The following is a 20,209-nucleotide window of genomic DNA, read 5'->3' as shown; positions in this document are numbered from 1 at the left end:
CCCCATGGGGGCTGTGGTGTTATGGTATGGGCAGGCATAAGCTACGGAGAACAAACACAATTGCATTTTATCGATAGAAATGTGATTGCACAGAGATACCGTGACGAGATCCTGAGGCTCATTGTCGTGCCATTCATCCGCCGCCATCACCTCATGTTTCAGCATGATAATACACTGTCCCAAGTCGCAAGGATCTGTACACAATTCCTGGAAGCTGAAAATGTACCAGCTCTTCCATTGCCTGCATACTCACAAGACATGTCACCCATTGAGCAGGTTTGGAATGCTTTGTATCGACGTGTATGACAGCGTGTTCCAGGTCCAAACAATATCCAGCAACTTCGCACAGCCATTGAAGAGGAGTGGGACAATATTCCACAGGTCACAATCAACAGCTTGATCAACTCCATGCAAAAGAGAGGAATTGCGCTGCATGAGGCAAATGGTAGTCACACCAGATACTGACTGGTTTTCTGATCCGCACGCCTACCCTCTTTTTACAGTATTACAGTATTTTTGTAAGCAATGGGGTAATAGTGTAATAATTTGAATTTATAAACTACAATTTGTTTCTATTTGTCTTTGTTACTTATTTTTTATATTTATGAGTCTTTTTTTTGTATATATTTTTATAGTTTTAAATGTTATGATTATTTAATTGCATTGTTCCAAATGTCTGAATAAAATTTACAGTTAGTGCAGAATGGTGCTTTTTTTGAGGAGGGGATGGGGCGCTGAAGGGCGGTTTGCCCAGGGAGCCATATAAGCTAGAACCACCACTGATTACAAGCATATCCATAACATAATGCAGCCACCACTATGCTTGAAAATATGGAGAGTGGTACTCAGTAATGTGTTTTATTGGATTGCCCCAAACATAACACCTTGTATTCATTTTGCAGTATTACTTTAGCACATTTACCAAAAAGGATGGGTTGTATTGGAGAGAGTCTCAGTCTTAAATAATTTTCCACACGCAGTCTGTGCCTGTATTTAGTTTTCATGCTAGTGAGGGCCGAGAATCCAGTCTCACATAAGTACGTGGTTGCAAAGGGCATCAGTGTCTTAACAGCTCGATTTGCCAAGGCAAGAAACTCTGAGTGCAGCCCTATCCTGAAATCTGGGAGTGGCTTCTGATTAAATGCAATTTTCACAGAACCGCTTGTTGCAATGTCGATGAGGCTCTCTTGTTCAGATATCGGTAAGTGGACTGGAGGCAGAGCATGAAAGGGATAACAAGTTGTTTGTGTCATCCGTTTCGGGAAAGTACCTGCGCAATTATGCACCCAGCTCACTCAGGTGCTTCGTAATATATAATTTGACATTGTCCGTAAGCTTGCATTCATTTGCATACAAAAATCATAGAATGATGGAAAGACCTGTGTGTTGTCCTTGTTAATGCAGTCAGAAAAGAGCTCCAACTTCTTAATCATAGCCTCAATTTTGTCCCGCACATTGAATATAGTTGTGGAGAGTCCCTGTAATCCTAGATTCAGATCATTCAGGTGAGAAAAAACATCACCCTGATAGACCAGTAGTGTGAGAAACTCGTCATCATGCAAGCGGTCAGACAAGTGAAAATTATTGTCAGAAGAAAACTTTAAGCTTGTCTCTCAATTAAAAAAAATGTGTCAATACTTTGCCCCTTGATAGCCAACACATTTCTGTATGTTGTAAAAGCATTACATGGTCACTGCCAGTATCATTGCATAATGCAGAAAATACACAAGAGTTCAGAGGCCTTGCTTTATCAAAGTTAACAATTTTCACTGTAATGTCCAAAACATCTTTCAAGCTGTCAGGCATTACCTTGGCAGCAAGAGCCTCTCGGTGGATGCTGCAGTGTACCCAAGTGGCGTCGGGAGCAACTGCTTGCACACGCGTTACCTCTCCACTATGTCTCCCTGTCATTGCTTTTGCACCATCAGTACAGATACCAACATATCTTGACTTCCAAAGTCCATTTGATGTCACAAAGCTGTCCAGTACTTTAAAAATATCCTCTCATGTTGTCCTGGTTTCCAGTGGTTTGCAGAAGAGGATGTCTTCCTTAATTGACCCCCCATAAACGTAAAGGACATATACCAGGAGCTGTTGACTCATCCAGCTGTAAAGCATATAAATCGCTGGCTTGTATGCAAAGCAGTAATTGATTCAAAACATCTCCTGCCATGTCACTAATGCGTTGTGAAACAGTGTTGTTTCATGAAGGCATTGTCTGTATAGTTTTTTTGGCATTTTCCCCCAGCATTGTCCCAGCCATATTCACAGCAGCAGGAAGAATTAAGTCCCCCACAACAGTATGGGGCTTGCCTGTCCTAGCCACTCGGTAGCTCACCATATAAGACACTTATTAATGGTATCTGTTGCTTTTATACATGTCTTACTACTCGAAAGTCGTCTTTATTCTCGCTCGAAAAACTCCCGTGGCTTATTTTTCAAATGGTCATGTTTCGCTTCTAAATGTCTGCGCAAGAGTGAAGGTTTCCCGCGAGAGAGTAACGGTTAATGTGATTGGATGTTAATTATTTGACTAGGCTAACTGTATTTGACATTGTGTTGTTATTTCACTGGGCACCCAGGGAATGTCTTACATGGTCAGCTACAGTAGATGGTTTAATATTATTTTTGGCAGTGAAACGAGGATACTCAGGTGAGAAAACTACCACCTAAATGTGTAGCCCTGTTGGAAAATATATATGTACTGTTGGAAAATGTGAAAAATGTGAATCACATTTTTATTTGGCGTACGCCCGACAGCATTGAGCGTAGTACCCCAGTTTGGGAATAACTGCTTACAGGATTCCTTATTCTCATTCTGTCAATTAGGTTAGTATTGTGGAGTAACTACAATGTTGTTGATCTATCCTCAGTTTTCTCCTATCACATCCATTACACTCTGTTTTAAAGTCACCATTGGCCTCGTGGTATCCCTGAGCAGTTTCCTTCCTCTCCGGAAACTGAGTTAGGAGGACGCCTGTATATTTGTAGCGACTGGTGTATTGACACTTGATACTCCATCTAAAGTGTAATTAATAACTTCACCATGTTCAAAGGGATATTCAATGTCTGCTTTTTAAAAAACATGTTTTACATGTTTACCCAACTACCAACAGGTGCCCTTCCAACAGGTGCCCTTCCAATAGGTGCCCTTCCAATAGGTGCCCTTCTTGCACATAGAGTCCATTCATCTTATTTTGTGACTTTACTCCAACTTTTTATGCTTGCCATAACAAAGGGGTTGAATACTTTTTTATTAATTTGTAAAATAAAATATCTAAAATTAAATCCACTTTGACATTATGGGGTATTGTATGTAAGCCTGTAAAAAAGCATCTCAATTTAATACATTTTAAATTCAGGCTGTAACAACAAAATGTGGAAAAAGTCAAGGGATGTGAATACTTTCTTAAGGCACTGTATTTCCATGCTGACCTGATCGAGAGCCTCCCCTGACTTGCGTAGGTTCTGGATGAGGTAGTTGTTGATGGCCTCTCCGTTATCAGAGCAACACATGTCCAGCATCAGGAAGCCGTCTTCCTCAAAAGCATTGATCTGGTGGAACACTGACAGAGCCTTGGTGTGGAACTTTACTGAGCTGGTCTAGAGAAGACAGGGGAGAGAGAGCAGGACAAATTACTTCACTGAGTTGGTCTAGAGGAGATAATAGAACGTGGGACAAAGTTTAGATAAAATAAATAGATAATTTACTGGTCATTTAGCAATTTAGTAAGTAGCTTAGTTACTACTGTATCACTGATTCAGTGTATTACTCACTGGTGAACATGACTGCTATATGTGCTACTTTTATGATAGATTAGACAAATTATGATACAGTATCAAAGATTAGCACTTTTGTACTTCCCATACAGTGAAGCAATTATCTTTTCATATGAAAAATACCAAAGCCCAAGGCCAAAAAAGAAAAGAAATGCAGACTCTTGGAATTATCTCGTTTGAACGACTTTGTATCTTGTTTGAACGAATTAGTGTCTCTTTCAAATGACATAGTATCTCATTTGAACGACTTAGTATCTCGTTTTAAAGGCTTAGTAAAAATACAAATGTCATTCAAAATCGTTCAAATGTCATTCAAGTCGTTCAAACAAGTCAATCAAACAAGATGCTAAGTTGTTTGAATTACTTATTATCTTGTTTGAGCGACTTACAGTGCCGTGAAAAAGTACTTCACCTTTTTCAGATTTTCTCTATTTTTGCATGCGTTTGATACTGAATGTTATCAGATCTTCAACCAAAACCATATATTAGATCATGGGAACTTGAGTTTACAAATAACAACAAAAAATAATGGATGCTTTTATTACTTATTTAATTCACAAAGTTATACAACACCCAATTCTCCTGTGTGAATAAGTAATTGCCCCTTACACCCAATAACTGGTTGTGCCACCTTTAGTTGGAATGTAGTTGTAGATTTTTATTTTATTTAACCAGGCAAGTCAGTTAAGAACAATTTATTATTTACAATGACAGCCTTGTTCAGGGACAGAACAACAGACTTTTACCTTGTCAGCTCAGGGATTCGATCTAGCAGCCTTTTGGTTGCTAGTCCAATGCTCTAGCCACTAGGCTACCTGCCACCCCTACAAGAGATCAGTCTCTCACAACGCTGTGGAGAAATTTTGTCCCACTCTTGCGTGCGGAACTCCTTTAACTCAGTGATATTTGTGTGTTTTCAAGCATGAACTGCTCATTTCAAGTCCTGCCACATCTCAATTGGTATTAGATCTGGACTAATGACTGGGCCATTCCAAAACTTCAAATTTGTTGCTTTTTAACCATTTTCATGTCGACTTGATCGTGTGTTTTGGATCATTGTCTTGATGCATCATCCAGCTGTGCTTTAGCTTCAGCTCACAGATGAATGGCCTGACATTCTCCTGTAGAATTATCTGATACAGAGCTGAATTCATGATTCCTTTTATTAAGGCAAGTTGTCCAGGTCCTGAGGCAGCAAAGCATCCCCGAATCATCACACTATCAGCACCATGCTTGACCGTTGGTATGAGGTTCTTGTTTGGTTTTCGCCATACATAATGGGACCCATCTCATCCAAAAAGTTGACCAAAGTTTGCCTGGATGCACCTGGATGATCATCAACACTCTTGGAATAATGTTCTATGGACAGATGAGACAAAAGTATACCTTTTTGGATGTCATGGGTCCCATTATGCCTGGCAAAAACCAAACACTGCACTCCACAGTAAGAACCTTACAACAAAGGTCAAGCATGGTGGTGGTAGTGTGATTGAGTGTAAGGGGGCAATTATTTTTCATATAGGGGCATTGCGTGTTGCATAACTTTTTTTATTAAATAAATTAAATAAGTAGTTGTTTATTTGTTCACTCAGGTTCCTTTAATCTAATATCAGGTTTTGGTTGAAGAACTGATGACATTCAGTATCAAAAATATGCAAAAGTAGAGAAAATTAGAAAGAGAGAAAATACTGTTTCACAGTACTGTAATCGTTCCTTTGTCTAATTAGGCCTAATTTGTTATGCAGCTTGTCAGACCATGTAATTGTCGATGCAGCCATTCATTCACTGATTCCATCCATTGAAATGATTATTCATTGACAGTTCTTTGATAGCCTAAAGCAGGGCTGCTTTTGAGCACCAGACGAGTGTGAAGAGATGAGCAGAGCGTAATTCAAGCAGATTTAAAAATGGTGTCAGCCTTCTCTCCTGCTCCAATTTCACTCCGGTACTGCTGAGCCACAAGCTCCGGGCATGCTCTAGCTAGCATTTTTTATTTCCTTAATCACTGTTCTTTTAATTAATGTGACCCCACCCACAATGGCCTAGTGTATATCTAGTTGATATTCTACTTTCTAACATTAGGATAGTTTCAATTTTGAAGGACATCAAATGTATTAACACATGTTTTAGATTGGGGGGGGGGGGTCAGAGTAAGAAAAAGAATAGTGATAAAGAATAGTGAGGAACGGAAAGGAAAATAGCTAGGCAGAGCACGACCAGAGCTTATAGATGTGTTTTACTAGAGCAAAAGTGGAGCGATAGAGAAAGCCGACACTTTTCTTTTTAAATGCTCGATTTATGCTCTGCTCCTCACTCCACACTCACCCACTTACATGCTCTGGCATTCAAAAGCAGCCCTGCTTTAGGCTATCAAAAAATACAAGGAATAATCATATCAATAGATGGAATCAGTGAATGAATGGGTGCAGCAACTTTGCACGGTCTGACAAGCTGCATAACGAATGAGGCCTAATTAGACAAAAGAACAATTAAGTAGTTCAAATGAGATAAGTAGTTGAAACGACTTAGGAATTGTGACATTTTTTGTAGGCTTTTTTTTAAACTAAATCGTTTCGAACGAGATACTAAGATGTTCAAACGAGAGAATTCAAACTCTACGTTTGAATATATTTTTTGCTTTGGGCTTCAGGGCTTCGTAATAGAACCACGTGAGTGATTTATTTTCATTATAAAGGCCTTTAAAAGCCTTGTCCTGTCCACCTCTCACCTGTCCCGTGTGTTTGTCTACCAGGTGGAAGACAGTATCTTGTTTGGGGTCCCAGTAGACCCCCTCACTGATCCCCTTTCCCCTCAGCTTGGCTGTGACAATCTTCAGTAGGTCCATCTTGATAGGCTGCTCTATGAATACCACATAGTTCTCTGACATGGCTACAGGAAAAAGGGAAAAATATATGTCAAATACATTGTTTTCATCAGGGTTGGGGTCAATTTGAATTGAAGGTTTTTTACATTTTTCTATTAAATCACTTCCTGAATTGACTTTCATAGATGTAATTTTTTTTTGCTACAGAAAGAGAGGGAGAGATACAGTACATATACCTGTAAACACACAAGGCATTTTCACAATGATTGTCGTAGCTGAGATACGGTTGTGTAGTGACATTGTGAGATTGTGTGTACATGGGTACAGGGAGAGTTAACCTTTTTAACGCTTAAGTTCTAAATGTTAATAACGACCCTTACATCATGAGTTATTTTTGCACGCGTTTCCAGAATTCTATGCTGCTGTTCTAGAATTAGATTGTTGAATTTTGACACCATTCTCTACACTCCACAAACCCCAAAGATGCCTTATTACTATTATAAACTGGTACAAATACATGTTTAGTCATACCCGTGGTATACGGTCTGATATACCATGGCTGTCAGCCAATCAGCATTTAGGGCTCGAACCACCTAGTTTATAATTATTATCATCTGAAAGAGGCCCTAGTATTAGCCTGTCTGAGGGGCTGCGCATGTGACATAGGGTGGGAAACCTGAGGTGCTAAATCTGGTGTATTTGATACAATAGTGGCGAACAAACAAAGTGAAAGCAGGGTATGAGCATATATTACATATGCCGACCATGGCTAAGGCTGGGAAACGCTGGGATCCTAAAAACTTTTTGTTAATAAAAAAAAATGGTATTTCATTTATTCTCCCCTGGAAAAAACAGCGGTGGCTTCATTTTGTAACCATGTCAACGTATTATCACCACTGGACATGTAGCCTACAGAAGCCTGCCTTGTCACCAAGCAAGGAAGATATTTCTCATCAAATGCGATGAGTATTATGGCTTGGATAGGTTTTAGACTGGTCGAGACGGAGGAGAATGAGGACAGGGTGGTGGACAAAGTCATGTAAACAAGAAAGTGAAATAGTTTGTGCGAGTGATCAGATTGAATGGTGCGTGTGTGTAATCAGCTATATTGTATGCAGAGATCTTGGCATGAGGGAAGCGATGTTGTAGATATATTAAACTATGGCGCTTAACAGGATCATCTAGGTTTATGCTTTGGCGCCATCTATGGGCTTAATGTTACGTGGGTGGACCAGTTATCGCTCTCCTTCCAAAACGTGGTTACATTTGTAAAAACTTCAAGTATTACTAACTATACAGTATATTTCTAGGACAACTCGATGTAATGTAACAACTCAAATCATTCTCTTTAGTCTACAGTAGTCTACAGGTTAGGCTAAAGGTTGTTTGCTAGGGAAGATATTATTTGATTGAAATAATCAAATCATTATTTTCCCTAGCCAACAACTATTTGGCAAAATGATTAAACATAATTGCGAGAATGCATTTACAAATCAATGAATAACAAAAGTTGATTACGTACTTTTCCTTTTCTGTTTCTGTTTTATTTCAGAACTGGAACCCAGGAGTCAAACAAAGTAAACAAAATAAAATGTTACAATTATATATATTTTTTGTCTTTTTTTAAGAACATTTCTCCAATCCCTCTCACCCACTACACATCAAACGCACAAAGTCATACATTTCACAATTGTTGATTACATACTTTTGTTGTTCTGTTTTATTTCAGAAATAGAACGCAGGAGTCCAAACAAAATATTTCAGTTCAGCTAAACAAACATATGTTAATGGTAAACAAACATATCTATTTTTGGGAACATTTCCCCAATCCTCCCTGTCAAACACCTCAAGTCATACATTGCAATACATTTTACAATAATATATTTGTAAATATCAGCATAAAGCAACAATTGATCAGCCACTATAAACCTACTTTCCACCTAGTAGTGCTTCAGGGTCTGGAACTCGACAAAGCAAGGAACTGCACGCAAGGCTGTGTCACATGGCTCAGACATGTACTTGGTCAACTTCCTTTGTTTCTGTCATCGGGTTGATGTTAGACAGACCTTGCAATGCCTCCTTGTGCTTTTTCCTTGCAGGGTGGTCTGAGGGACATCGCTAGGAAAGTGGTGTTCAGTGAGGCGTAGAGGATTGTCACAGGCAGGCCGGCCCCCAGCAGACGGACAACGAGGAGTGTGGTGGTCCTCAAGGAGCTGCCGCATCAGGTTTATCCTGTACAGCTGGTATGAGAACAACTGTTCTGTGACCTGCCAGTGGACAATGTAGCTGTTGAGTAGGGCTATGTCTATTAGGTGGAAAAATACCTTCTTGTACTTTTTTAGGTATTTTCTGGCACACTCAACAAAACACTTCTGCATGTCCACTTTGTCAACTGCTCCCATCTTCTTGTGGTACTCCAAGACACAGTCAGGCTTAATTTTCCTCTCTCAGGTGACATAGTTCAGTTTTCCTGTGTTCGACATTTTGGAGGTCTGCACAGTGGACAGAACATGGACATCGCGTTTGTCATGCCCTTTCACTGCCATCATCTCCCCCTTGCTCATTTTCTTTTTGAATAGTGGAATCCCCTTCTCACTGTGCCACAGGCCCCTGTGTTCTCCCTCAAAAGGAACCGTAAAAGTGTAGGGCTGCTGTACAAGTCGTCCACAAATACAGTGTGCCCCTTTCTGAGGTAAGGCTGCAGCGTGGTGATCACCACTGATCCAGATATGCCAAGACCCTCAAAATGGCTTATCTGTGGTGGTGCAGGTGTAGATGATCAGGTCCTGTTCATATCCCGTCAGACGGTCACATAAAACAAAGAACTTGACTCCAAAATCTGTGGGGCTTTGATGGGCTGTATTGGCGTAATGAATGTCTTTTTTTCCAAGCCATGAGAGACTAATCAATGCACAAACACTCTTCTAAATGCCCTGGTGAACCTGCCCAGGACATTCCTAATTGTGTGATGGGGGTCAGCAAGGTTGGCAGTGGGCATTGTTCTCAAAGTGGAGCACTCTCAGCAAGACAAGGAAGTGGTCCTGGGAGAAAAAGGTTGGAAAACAACGGGTCTGCAGCATGGGGTCAGAGGTCCATTAGTCCCTCACAAAGACCTTTTTCATCAGCCCCATCAGCAGCACCGTGACCAGGACGGTATACATTACACTGATAGTAGTGTAACCCATTTTGAGAGCTTCCCTGTTATGCTAGGGGCATGTCTTCTCTTTCAGTTCATGAGAATGCCTGCGAACAAATATGCATATTTAGTAGGCTAAAGGCATTCTGAATTTTGATTCATTTGAAGAGAGCCTTGGGTTTTTCTGTTATATGATAATGGGCAAACTGTTGGTTTCCTGCACCACACTCTCCACCAATTGCTCATCAAGGAACAGTTTAAAACACTCTGACTCTGAAGGGGTAGGCAGGGTGCTTTGTACGCCAGACAGGGTGTCATTGAAGTTTCTCTGATGGTGTGAAGAGACAGGATCTCAAGCATCAGGGATATTCCTCCTTAACTTTAAAACCTCTTCTCCCTCGCAGCCTACAATATTGGCAGCAGCACCAGCATCTTGGGGAGGTGAGGGATGCTTATTGCATGCAAGGTAGAGGTGGGCACCATTTTCCTCAGACATCTCACACTCCAGAAGGTTGGGAGGGCAAATATTCCTCATCACTATCTGATTGATCTGACTCACTCTCATACAATAAATATGTTGTCATTCTGATGACGAATCGGTGTATCTCCTCTTCAGTGAGGCGTTTCCTTTTGAAATCGGACATTATCTCTATAATCAATGGCTATCAGTGTCTATCAAGAGTTACATTTTTCTTTCAAGACAGATCGTAACTGTTTACCCTGGGTTGCCAGTTCAGACCCCTTTCCAGACCCCATTTATAGATAAATTCCCCATCATAGTAATATTTCCTCCATCATATCCCCCCATGATACTTTCCCCCATTTCCACCCCCCATGCACTTGAAACCCCCCCACAAATTAAATTAACCCCTCCACAAACACCCCTAAAATGTTTTCAACCAAATCTGGCAACCCTGTTCGCCCTACGGTTAGGCTAGGCAGTAGGCTTGTATTTGGGTGATGACCTGTGAGGCGATAACATTTTATTTGCTGTTTAAACTGTAAACAACTTGTCAAGTCATGTGCTCCGGTTCTTGTATACACTGTAACAATCACATGCAGATTTGTAGCATGCTGAAAAGTGACCAAAGTAAGTTGATATTTTTTGGGCAATGGGCTCAGCCATCTTTGACTTTGTTTATTTGCATCTTATGCCGCGTTCAAAACAACTGGGATTTCTGAAAAATAGAAAGTAAAATCATGACATCAGTGATCTTCAGGTCGGAAAGTCGGAGCTCTATAAAGAGGCCTGAGTTCCCGAGTTGGAATTCCGAGTTGCTTGACCGCTCAAATCAATTATTCCCAGTCGGAGCAAAAAAAATGTCAGAGTTCCTAGTTGTTTTGAACGCGGCATTATAGTAAATGGCATTCTGGGATTCGGGCGTTTTTCACTTGTCAAACATGGCTGTGGATGTGTTCCGTGTAATGCTTGGGTGATGAAGTTCACATTTATCTTTTACATTAAAGGGTAAAACTGAGTAATAAAGTTTAAGACCTTTATTTTCCATCAGTACAAAAAAATTGTAAATGCTGTTCAGACAACAATGGTGTTAAGTCGCGTTTTTTGCGTCATAAGTTCTGTTGCTGCTGTTCCAATCACATTTTTGTGATGGTACGCTGCAGGGACCACACAGCAATGATCACAAATATGTGATCATACAGGTCAAAGGGTTAAGGGCCCCCCTAGAGTCGATATGTCAATCTAAATTACATATTTTTTTTATCCATCAAAATTCGTCAGTTTAAACTAGAGATACAGTACCAGTCCAAAATTTGAACACACCTACTCATTCAAAGGTTTTTCTTAATTTTTTACTATTCTCTACATTCTAAGATAATAGTGAAGACATCCAAACTATAACATATATGGAATCATGTAGTAACCAAACAAGTGGTTAGTAGATATGAGTAGAAAAATCTGAACTTTTGACTGGTACTGTATGTTTTTTTTGCAGTGGATGCATCTCAAACCACCACACCTTCCAGTGGAAGGCTGCTGAGCTACAGCGGTGTTTGTCAGACCATGAGACACCCCGAAAATCAGTATTCTGAAAACGTCTTTAGCGTCCAATCGGTTTGACCTGGAACCTATTATGACTACTCTATGGAAAGGAGACTCTCATGGACACAAGTGTCAGGGGGCATGTCTGAAGTCGGTACCGTTGATGTGCCAACTTCTGTTTGCAAACGTTTGGACCATTTGGGCTACAAACTACTGGGAACCCACTGTGGAAAGGGTTAGGGTTAGGGTCAGGGCGAATCTCATGAACATGATGGTGCTCTTCGTCTTGCACTACGACCCCCATAAGTGTCACGGAACTCATCTGAAGGTAACCGGTGGAGCATGAAGGTAGTTTTGTGTCTTCCCCAAAAAAGGGGTTAAATAAGTGTCAAAAAAATGTATACATATATTTACAAAGTTTTATTTTATATCTCCTAGATTTAGGACAGACACTTCAAAACCTTGTTTCTTATTTTACATTTTTTACTGTCCTTTTTGACATTTATGAAGGTATTATTCAATGCATTTCTATGGCCTTTTAAAAAATATATATTTTATTTTGATACCTAACAGGATCCTAAAATTCTAAATAAAATAGCATCACCCCCCCTCACAAGTTAAAATGAGACACTAATGTCAGGGTACATATTGTTCCTTACGGATGTGATAGAGACGTACAGTGACAGTAAGTAATGGTTGCATCCCGAATTGCAGCCCTTGTCAAAATAAGTGCACTATAAAGGGACAAGGGTGCTATTTGGGACTCAACCATTATTTTGTTTTGGCTCTTATTGCATAGGTATTGCATGAAGTGTTTGGTAGGTTTACCGAAGCTGTGGTAGTAGGAGGGCCTGGCCTTGTCTGCAGGGACAATAGAGCACAGCACTTTGGCCCCCTCCAGGGTTTCCTCTGGATTGTTCTTCATAGGGGGCACTTTGATTATGTTATACAAGGCACCTAAAATGACAGGGACACAGTTAGTACACAACCTCTCACAGTGTTGTAATACTGTGTCACAACACTGGTGTATGCAATAAATAATCCCCTAAACTCACAGGAACACTTTCTACACAACCTGTCACCCTGTGATATTGTGTCAGAGCCACGTAAAACACACACACTTGTATTTAAACAAGAAATACTTGTATATAAATACAGTTAATTTATTGTATATAAGTAACTCACAGAGATTACAGTAAATAATACGTTGTCGAAAATTAAGACCCAGTGTGCTCATTGTTCAACGAAAACCACTGTTGTCTATGGGGTTGCCATGACAGCTTGGTATGTTTGAGGAAGATAGTTACCCCCTCACCCATTTGAGATAGGCAAAACGTAAATAAAGCTTGTAAAATATATCTTACTGGTTTAAATCCACACTTAATTCTGTCTCAAGTCGCACTGAGGTTTAAGGTGCAATAATAGACCAGCCTTATGTATATTACAATATTTTCATTAAAGGGACACTTCAACATTTTATGTCTCCTGCACCATACCAGTGTCTACATACGTGAAAACAGTAATTTTCTACATTCTGAAGAAAAGGTCCTAAGAAAATGACCTCCTATATTGTCAAAGTTAAGAAGTGCCCCTTACAGTGAGCTTGATGAAAACCCCCTCACGGCTCTACAGTGCTACCATTTTGGTCGCATATGCTCCTAAATATTTTGCTGTGCTACCTGGAGCACCAGTGCAACTAGAAGAAAATCACACAACATTTAGTAGCTCCTTCACAAAAATGTATTTGTTGCTGGAAACTTCCCACAAGTTTGTGGGAAATTTGCTGCAAACTAAATAGTGTGCCACAAAATAAGTTTGCCAACTTTTGCCACTAGTCGTGAATCTGCGGCATACCGTTTGCAACTATAATGTTTATTTCCTCTAGTTGCAAACAGTTCACCAGTGATTTTTTTCTGGCAGACATTTCTCTCAAGATTATATTTGTAAATGTGGCAAACATGTGGCAACAACATTTACTGCCACTAGGGTTACCAGAAGCCGTTTCCGGTGATCACATCAGGCGGTGAAGAGAGTTGGAGGCGATGCAGAGAGTTGAAGAGAGTTGAAGGCGGTGAAGAGAATTGAAGGCGGTGAAGAGAGTTGAGTTGAAGGGGAAAGGGGCCACAGTGCTGAAGAAGACATGGCGGTGGCTGCACCGCAACCAGTTGCAAATGTTATACGTCTGGACACACTTATTGTGAAGAAGATGGATTTTTTTGCATTTATAGACACAGTTATTCATTGTATTACACATGTGTCCAAGAAGTCCAAGAAGCTGGACATCATTATATCTGCAGCCAAGAAGTTTTTGGGCCTCCAAAACTACAAGACATGGCAGAAGCACTGCAAGAACAACTGTCGCCAGAAAATGTCCCAACCTCACAAGATCCTTCTGAGCCTGTGTAGGGATCTGATTAAAATGTTGTAAGAAAAGCAGGCTGATTTAGTTTCATTTAAATGTTATTATTGATAGTTGTTATGGATGTGTATGTACAGTTGAAGTCGGAAGTTTACATACACTTAGGTTGGTTGTTTTTCAACCACTCCACAAATTTCTTGTTAACAAACTAAAGTTTTGGCAAGTCGGTTAGGACATCTACTTTGTGCATGACACAAGTAATTTTTTCAAAAATTGTTTACAAACAGATTATTTCACTTAAAATTCGCTGTATCACAATTCAAGTGGGTCAGAAGTTTACATAGACTAAGTTGACTGTGCCTTTAAACAACTTGGAAAATTACAGAAAATGATGTCATGGCTTTAGAAGCTTCTGATAGGCTAATTGACATCATTTGAGCCAAGTGGAGGTGTACCTGTGGATGTATTTCAAGGCCTAGCTTCAAACTCAGTGCCTCTTTGCTTGACATCATAGGAAAATCAAAAGAAATCAGCCAAGATCTCAGAAAAGAAAATTGTAGACCTCCACAAGTCTGGTTCATCCTTGGGAGTAATTTCCAAACTCCTGAAGGTACCACATTCATCTGTATAAACAATAGTACGCAAGTATAAACACCATGGGACCATGCAGCCATCATACCGCTCAGGAAGGAGATGAAGTTCTGTCTCCTAGAGATGAACGCACTTTGGTGCGAAAAGTGCAAATCAATCCCAGAACAACAGCAAAGGACCTTGTGAACAGGCTGGAGGAAACAGGTACAAAAGTATCCATATCCACAGTAAAAAAAAGTTGTATATCGACATAAGCTGAAAGGCCGTTCAGCAAGGAAGAAGCCACTACTCCAAAACCGCCATAAAAAAAGCCAGACTACAGTTTGCAAATGCACATGGGGACAAAGATAATACTTTTTGGAGAAATGTCCTCTGGTCTGATGAAACAAAAACAGAACTGTTTGTCCATAATGACCATCGTTATGTTTGGAGGAAAAAGGGGGAGGCTTGCAAGCCGAAGAACACCATCCCAACCGTGAAGCACGGGGGTGGCAGCATCATATTGTGGGAGTGTTTTCTGCAGGAGGGACTCGAGCACTTTACAAAATAGATGGCATCATGAGAAAATTAAATTATGTGGATATATTGAAGCAACATCTCAAGACATCAGTCAGGAAGTTAAATGATGACCCCAAGCATACTTCCAAAGTTGTGGCAAAATGGCTTAAAGTTAAGGTATTGGAGTGGCCAGCACAAAGCCCTGAACTCAATCCCATAGAAAATGTGTGGGCAGAACTGAAAAACCATGTGCGAGCAAGGAGGCCTACAAACCTGACTCAGTTACACCAGCTCTGTCAGGAGGAATGGGCCAAAATTCACCCAATTTATTGTGGGAAGCTTGTGGAACGCTACCCGAAATGTTTGACCCAAGTTAAACAATTTAAAGGCAATGCTACCAAATACTAATTGAGTGTATCTAAACTTCTGACCCACTGGGAATGTGATGAAAGAAATAACAGCTGAAATAAATCATTCTTCCTGCTATTAATCTGACATTTCACATTCTTAAAATGAAGTGGTGATCCTAACGGACCTAAGACAGGGAATCTTTACTAGGATTAAATGTCAGGAATTGTAAAAAACTGAGTTTAAATGTATTTGGCTGAGGTGTATGTAAACTTCCGACTTCAACTGTATGTGTGTGTGTTTTTGTTTTGATATTATATTTATATATTTATATCATATTTTTGCAATGATGCATGTCAATATGGTAGTGTCATGCTTCCGTTGCATGTTAGCTTGCACAACAGCTAGCTAGCTAGCAACAATATGAGTATATTTGACATCAAATCAAAACATTACTTTAGCAGATGGATACCCTTCCTGTGGTGTTGGAAGAGGCTGTATTGGGAGGAGAATGCATCAACACCCTGGAAATATCACGCAAATTCATTTTTGCGTGATGAATGAATCGTCTTCAAGATTGATAAGGTAATTAAATTCATGTTTTCTCATAAATGTAGCCCTTACATTCATTGTTTGTAACAATTAGATATTTTATTGTTTTAAACTAGTAGCTAGCTTATTTTAATCGTGTGTTGTTCCTTCACTCTTTCTAGTTTGCAATTGGTTAGCTACAAGGCAAACATACAGATTGAGGCCTTCAATCAAACTGAGGACAGAGAAATGTGTACACCAGACAAGTCAAGACTTCTTCCATGCATAGATTTGAGATGTAAGGTACATGTAAAACATGTTGGGTTGTTGTTTCCCCCTTCTGATAACCAGGTGGCGAATCGCATCTCTGCATTTCTGGCAGACATATCAGTGTGGATGACGGATCACCACCTCAAGCTGAACCTCGGCAAGACGGAGCTGCTCTTCCTCCCGGGGAAGGACTGCCCGTTCCATGATCTCGCCATCACGGTTGACAACTCCATTGTGTCCTCCTCCCAGAGTGCTAAGAACCTTGGCGTGATCCTGGACAACACCCTGTCGTTCTCAACTAACATCAAGGCGGTGACCCGTTCCTGTAGGTTCATGCTCTACAACATTCGCATAGTACGACCCTGCCTCACACAGGAAGCGGCGCAGGTCCTAATCCAGGCACTTGTCATCTCCCGTCTGGATTACTGCAACTCGTTGTTGGCTGGGCTCCCTGCCTGTGCCATTAAACCCCTACAACTCATCCAGAACGCCGCAGCCCGTCTGGTGTTCAACCTTCCCAAGTTCTCTCACGTCACCCCGCTCCTCCGCTCTCTCCACTGGCTTCCAGTTGAAGCTCGCATCCGCTACAAGACCATGGTGCTTGCCTACGGAGCTGTGAGGGGAACGGCACCTCCGTACCTTCAGGCTCTGATCAGGCCCTACACCCAAACAAGGGCACTGCGTTCATCAACCTCTGGCCTGCTCGCCTCCCTACCTCTGAGGAAGTACAGTTCCCGCTCAGCCCAGTCAAAACTGTTCGCTGCTCTGGCACCCCAATGGTGGAACAAACTCCCTCACGACGCCAGGTCAGCGGAGTCAATCACCACCTTCCGGAGACACCTGAAACCCCACCTCTTTAAGGAATACCTAGGATAGGATAAAGTAATCCTCTAACCCCCCCCCCCCTTAAAAGAGTTAGATGCACTATTGTAAAGTGGTTGTTCCACTGGATATCATAGGGTGAATGCACCAATTTGTAAGTCGCTCTGGATAAGAGCGTCTGCTAAATGACTTAAATGTAATGTAAATGTTGTTTGGTTGCAAGCATTGGGTCAATTGTTGGGTTGTTTTCTGCAAATACAGAAAGGTTGGGTTATTGGTGCTGGGTTATTGAGGTTGGGTAATGAATATTTGCAACTATTCTAGTTCTAGTGCGACTGAGTGACTGAAAAAGTGCTAACTTTATTTTGTCCAATCATAGTTATGGTAGCTAGCTAACCATTTTCTGTACTAATATATCTGGCTGTGGTAACGTTAGCTAGCTAGCTAATGTAACAGTTGTTAAAATACTTTGTGAATTTCACCAGGTTCATGTATTATTATAGCATGTTGATGTGTTATTATTCATGCCTGCATCCTGGCAATAAGGGAGTGTGTACTTGAATTTTGTCCTGCGTGCTCGTGCTCAAATAATTTTGATGCACTATGAGGTAGGCACCCTTTTTCTGTCGTTTTCAGAAAAGTTAGAGTCCTTTAAGCATAAAGTCATGACACACAGTGTTTTGTTCATGAATAATGTTGTATATTTAGAGTTTACTCAGAGATGGTACAGACAAATTCTCCATTCATGAATGGGATGAGTTGATGATAATGTACTTGAAGAGGAAGGTGCCATCTTTCCCCTCTCAGCTCTTCAGGCGTAGGGAATGGAGGGTTTGTGGCTCAACAGATCACTCCACTCTGATGCACTGTAGACATGATAACCTGTGCCACTGTTGCTTTCCCCAGATCATTGGAAGTCAAATTGTTCAAAACAGGGGGAACGCTATGCCAATCCTGGCGGTGAGAGACACCCAACACAGCAGCAGAGAAACCCACCACATCAGCAACCGTTAAACTGACACGCCTACAGGTGAAGGGGGGAATGTGGGTGTTCAACTGTCTGCCCCTAAGAAAGAATCTGATGATCTCGAGAAAACATATGAGATTTTGTGCTCTGATGCGAAAGGAGAGAAAATTGTTATGTGATGTTCACAAGAGGTTGAGGTTTTTTCAAATTTGTTTTACACCTCTGTGTCTGTACATGGGAGTGCAGCTTAAGGGCATGCTTGACACTGGGTTTATGGCCTGTACATTGAATGAACATGCTGAGCAGAGACTTTTGGAAGCAGGTGCCCTTCCTCAGCATTATCAGCCTCCTACAGAGCTAGTATTAGTGGGTTGTGGGGGGAAGAAGGCCTAACGAAAGTTTTTCTATGACTTGGAGATGCAAATCTATGGGATTGATGTTAAAGTGCCCACCCTATTTGTCCCTGGACAGCGTGATGAACTTCTACTGGGATTGAATGTCATCAAGCATATATTGCATTAGATGAAGGGCACAGACAAATACTGGAAGGTAGTCAACAACATTGATGGCCAGACTCACTGACCAGAGGTGTGTCACAAGATGGAAGGGACAGGAAGTTGATGGCAAGATTTAGATCGTGAAGCTCACTCAAGCTGTGACTATTTTCCCAAGACTGAACACTTAGTTTGGGATAAATTTCCAAAAAATGTGGCATTGTCTCCAGGCAGCACTGTAATAGTCGAGCCTACCAGGTGAAAGGTCATGCCCAGAAACATACTTGTGGGTAGAGTTATTATGCTCATGACAGCGTGAGAGCAGAGATTATGATGCCGCCGACAGAGATGGTCACCTCACTTCGCGTTCTTAGGAAACTATGCAGTATTTCTTTTTTTATGTATTACTTCATATAGGAAATCTTACGTCTTATTACATATAGCCGGGAAGAACTATTGGATATAAGAGCAAAGTCAACTTACGAACATTATGACCAGGAATACGACTTTCCCGAAGCAGATCCTCTCTTCGGACGGTCTTCTGGTCAGGCTTCGTAAACGGAAACATCGCTCACTCCTGAGTATTCTAGTTGCCAATGTCTAGTCTCTTGACAACAAGGTAGACAAAATTTGAACAAGAGTTGCCTTCCAGAGAGACATCAGAGACTGTAACATTCTCTGTTTCAAAGAAACATGGCTCTCTCGGGATATGTTCTCGGAATCGGTCCAGCCACCAGGCTTCTCCATACATCACGCCGACAGAGATAAACACCTCTCTGGGAAGAGGAAGTGCGGAGGTGTATGCTTTATGATTAACAACTCATGGTGTGATCATAACAACACACAGGAACACACAGGAACGCAGGTCCTTCTGCTCACCGGACCTTGAATTCCTTACAATCAAATGCCGGCCATTCTACCTACCAAAATAATTATTGTCAGTTATAGTCACAGCTGTGTACATCCCCCCTCAAGCGAACACCAAGACGGCCCTCAAGGAACTTCACTGGACTCTATGTAAACTGGAAACTATACACCCGGAGGCTGCATTCATTGTAGCTGGGGATTTTAACAAAGCAAATTTGAGATCAATGGTACCTAAATTTTGTCAGCATATTGATTGCATGACACGTAGGGCTAATACTCTCGACCACTGCTACTCTAACTTCCGCGATGCATACAATGCCCTCCCCCTTCCTCCCTTTGGCAAATCCGACCACGACACCATCTTGCTCGTCCCGGATTATAGGCAGGAACTGAAACAGGATGTATACCAGTGACGAGAACCATTCAACGTTGGACTGACCAATCGGAAGCCATGCTCCAAGATTATATGTTCCAGTCAGCCTCAGAGAACGACACTGATCTATACGCTGATTCGGTGAGTGCGTTTATAAATAAGTGCATTGGCGATGTCATAACCATTGTGACTATTAAAACCTACCCTAACCAGAAACCGTGGATGGATGGCGGCATTCGCGAAAAACTGATATCGCGATCCACTGATTTAACCATGGAAAGGGGTCTGACGATATGGCTGAATATAAGCAGTGTAGTTATTCCCTCCGCAAGGCAATTAAACAAGCA

At 41.2% G+C, this 20,209-nt stretch overlaps 1 protein-coding gene across 1 annotated transcript in view; it reads right to left on the bottom strand.

Annotated features, from left to right (window-relative positions):
* LOC139536843 (carotenoid-cleaving dioxygenase, mitochondrial-like) overlaps window positions 1-20,209 on the bottom strand; it is a 94,408-nt gene that overhangs the window by 31,832 nt on the left and 42,367 nt on the right. Inside the window, exons 6-8 of the mRNA XM_071337499.1 lie at window positions 12,571-12,699; window positions 6,509-6,669; window positions 3,436-3,603 (exon numbers count right to left, since the gene is read on the bottom strand). Of these exons, the coding sequence (XP_071193600.1) occupies window positions 3,436-3,603; window positions 6,509-6,669; window positions 12,571-12,699 (458 nt within the window). The remainder of the gene's footprint in view (window positions 1-3,435; window positions 3,604-6,508; window positions 6,670-12,570; window positions 12,700-20,209) is intronic.

Source organism: Salvelinus alpinus, chromosome 13, assembly GCF_045679555.1.
Source record: "Salvelinus alpinus chromosome 13, SLU_Salpinus.1, whole genome shotgun sequence".
Taxonomy (NCBI): domain Eukaryota; kingdom Metazoa; phylum Chordata; class Actinopteri; order Salmoniformes; family Salmonidae; genus Salvelinus; species Salvelinus alpinus.
This window is presented reverse-complemented; position numbering and strand designations above follow the sequence as displayed.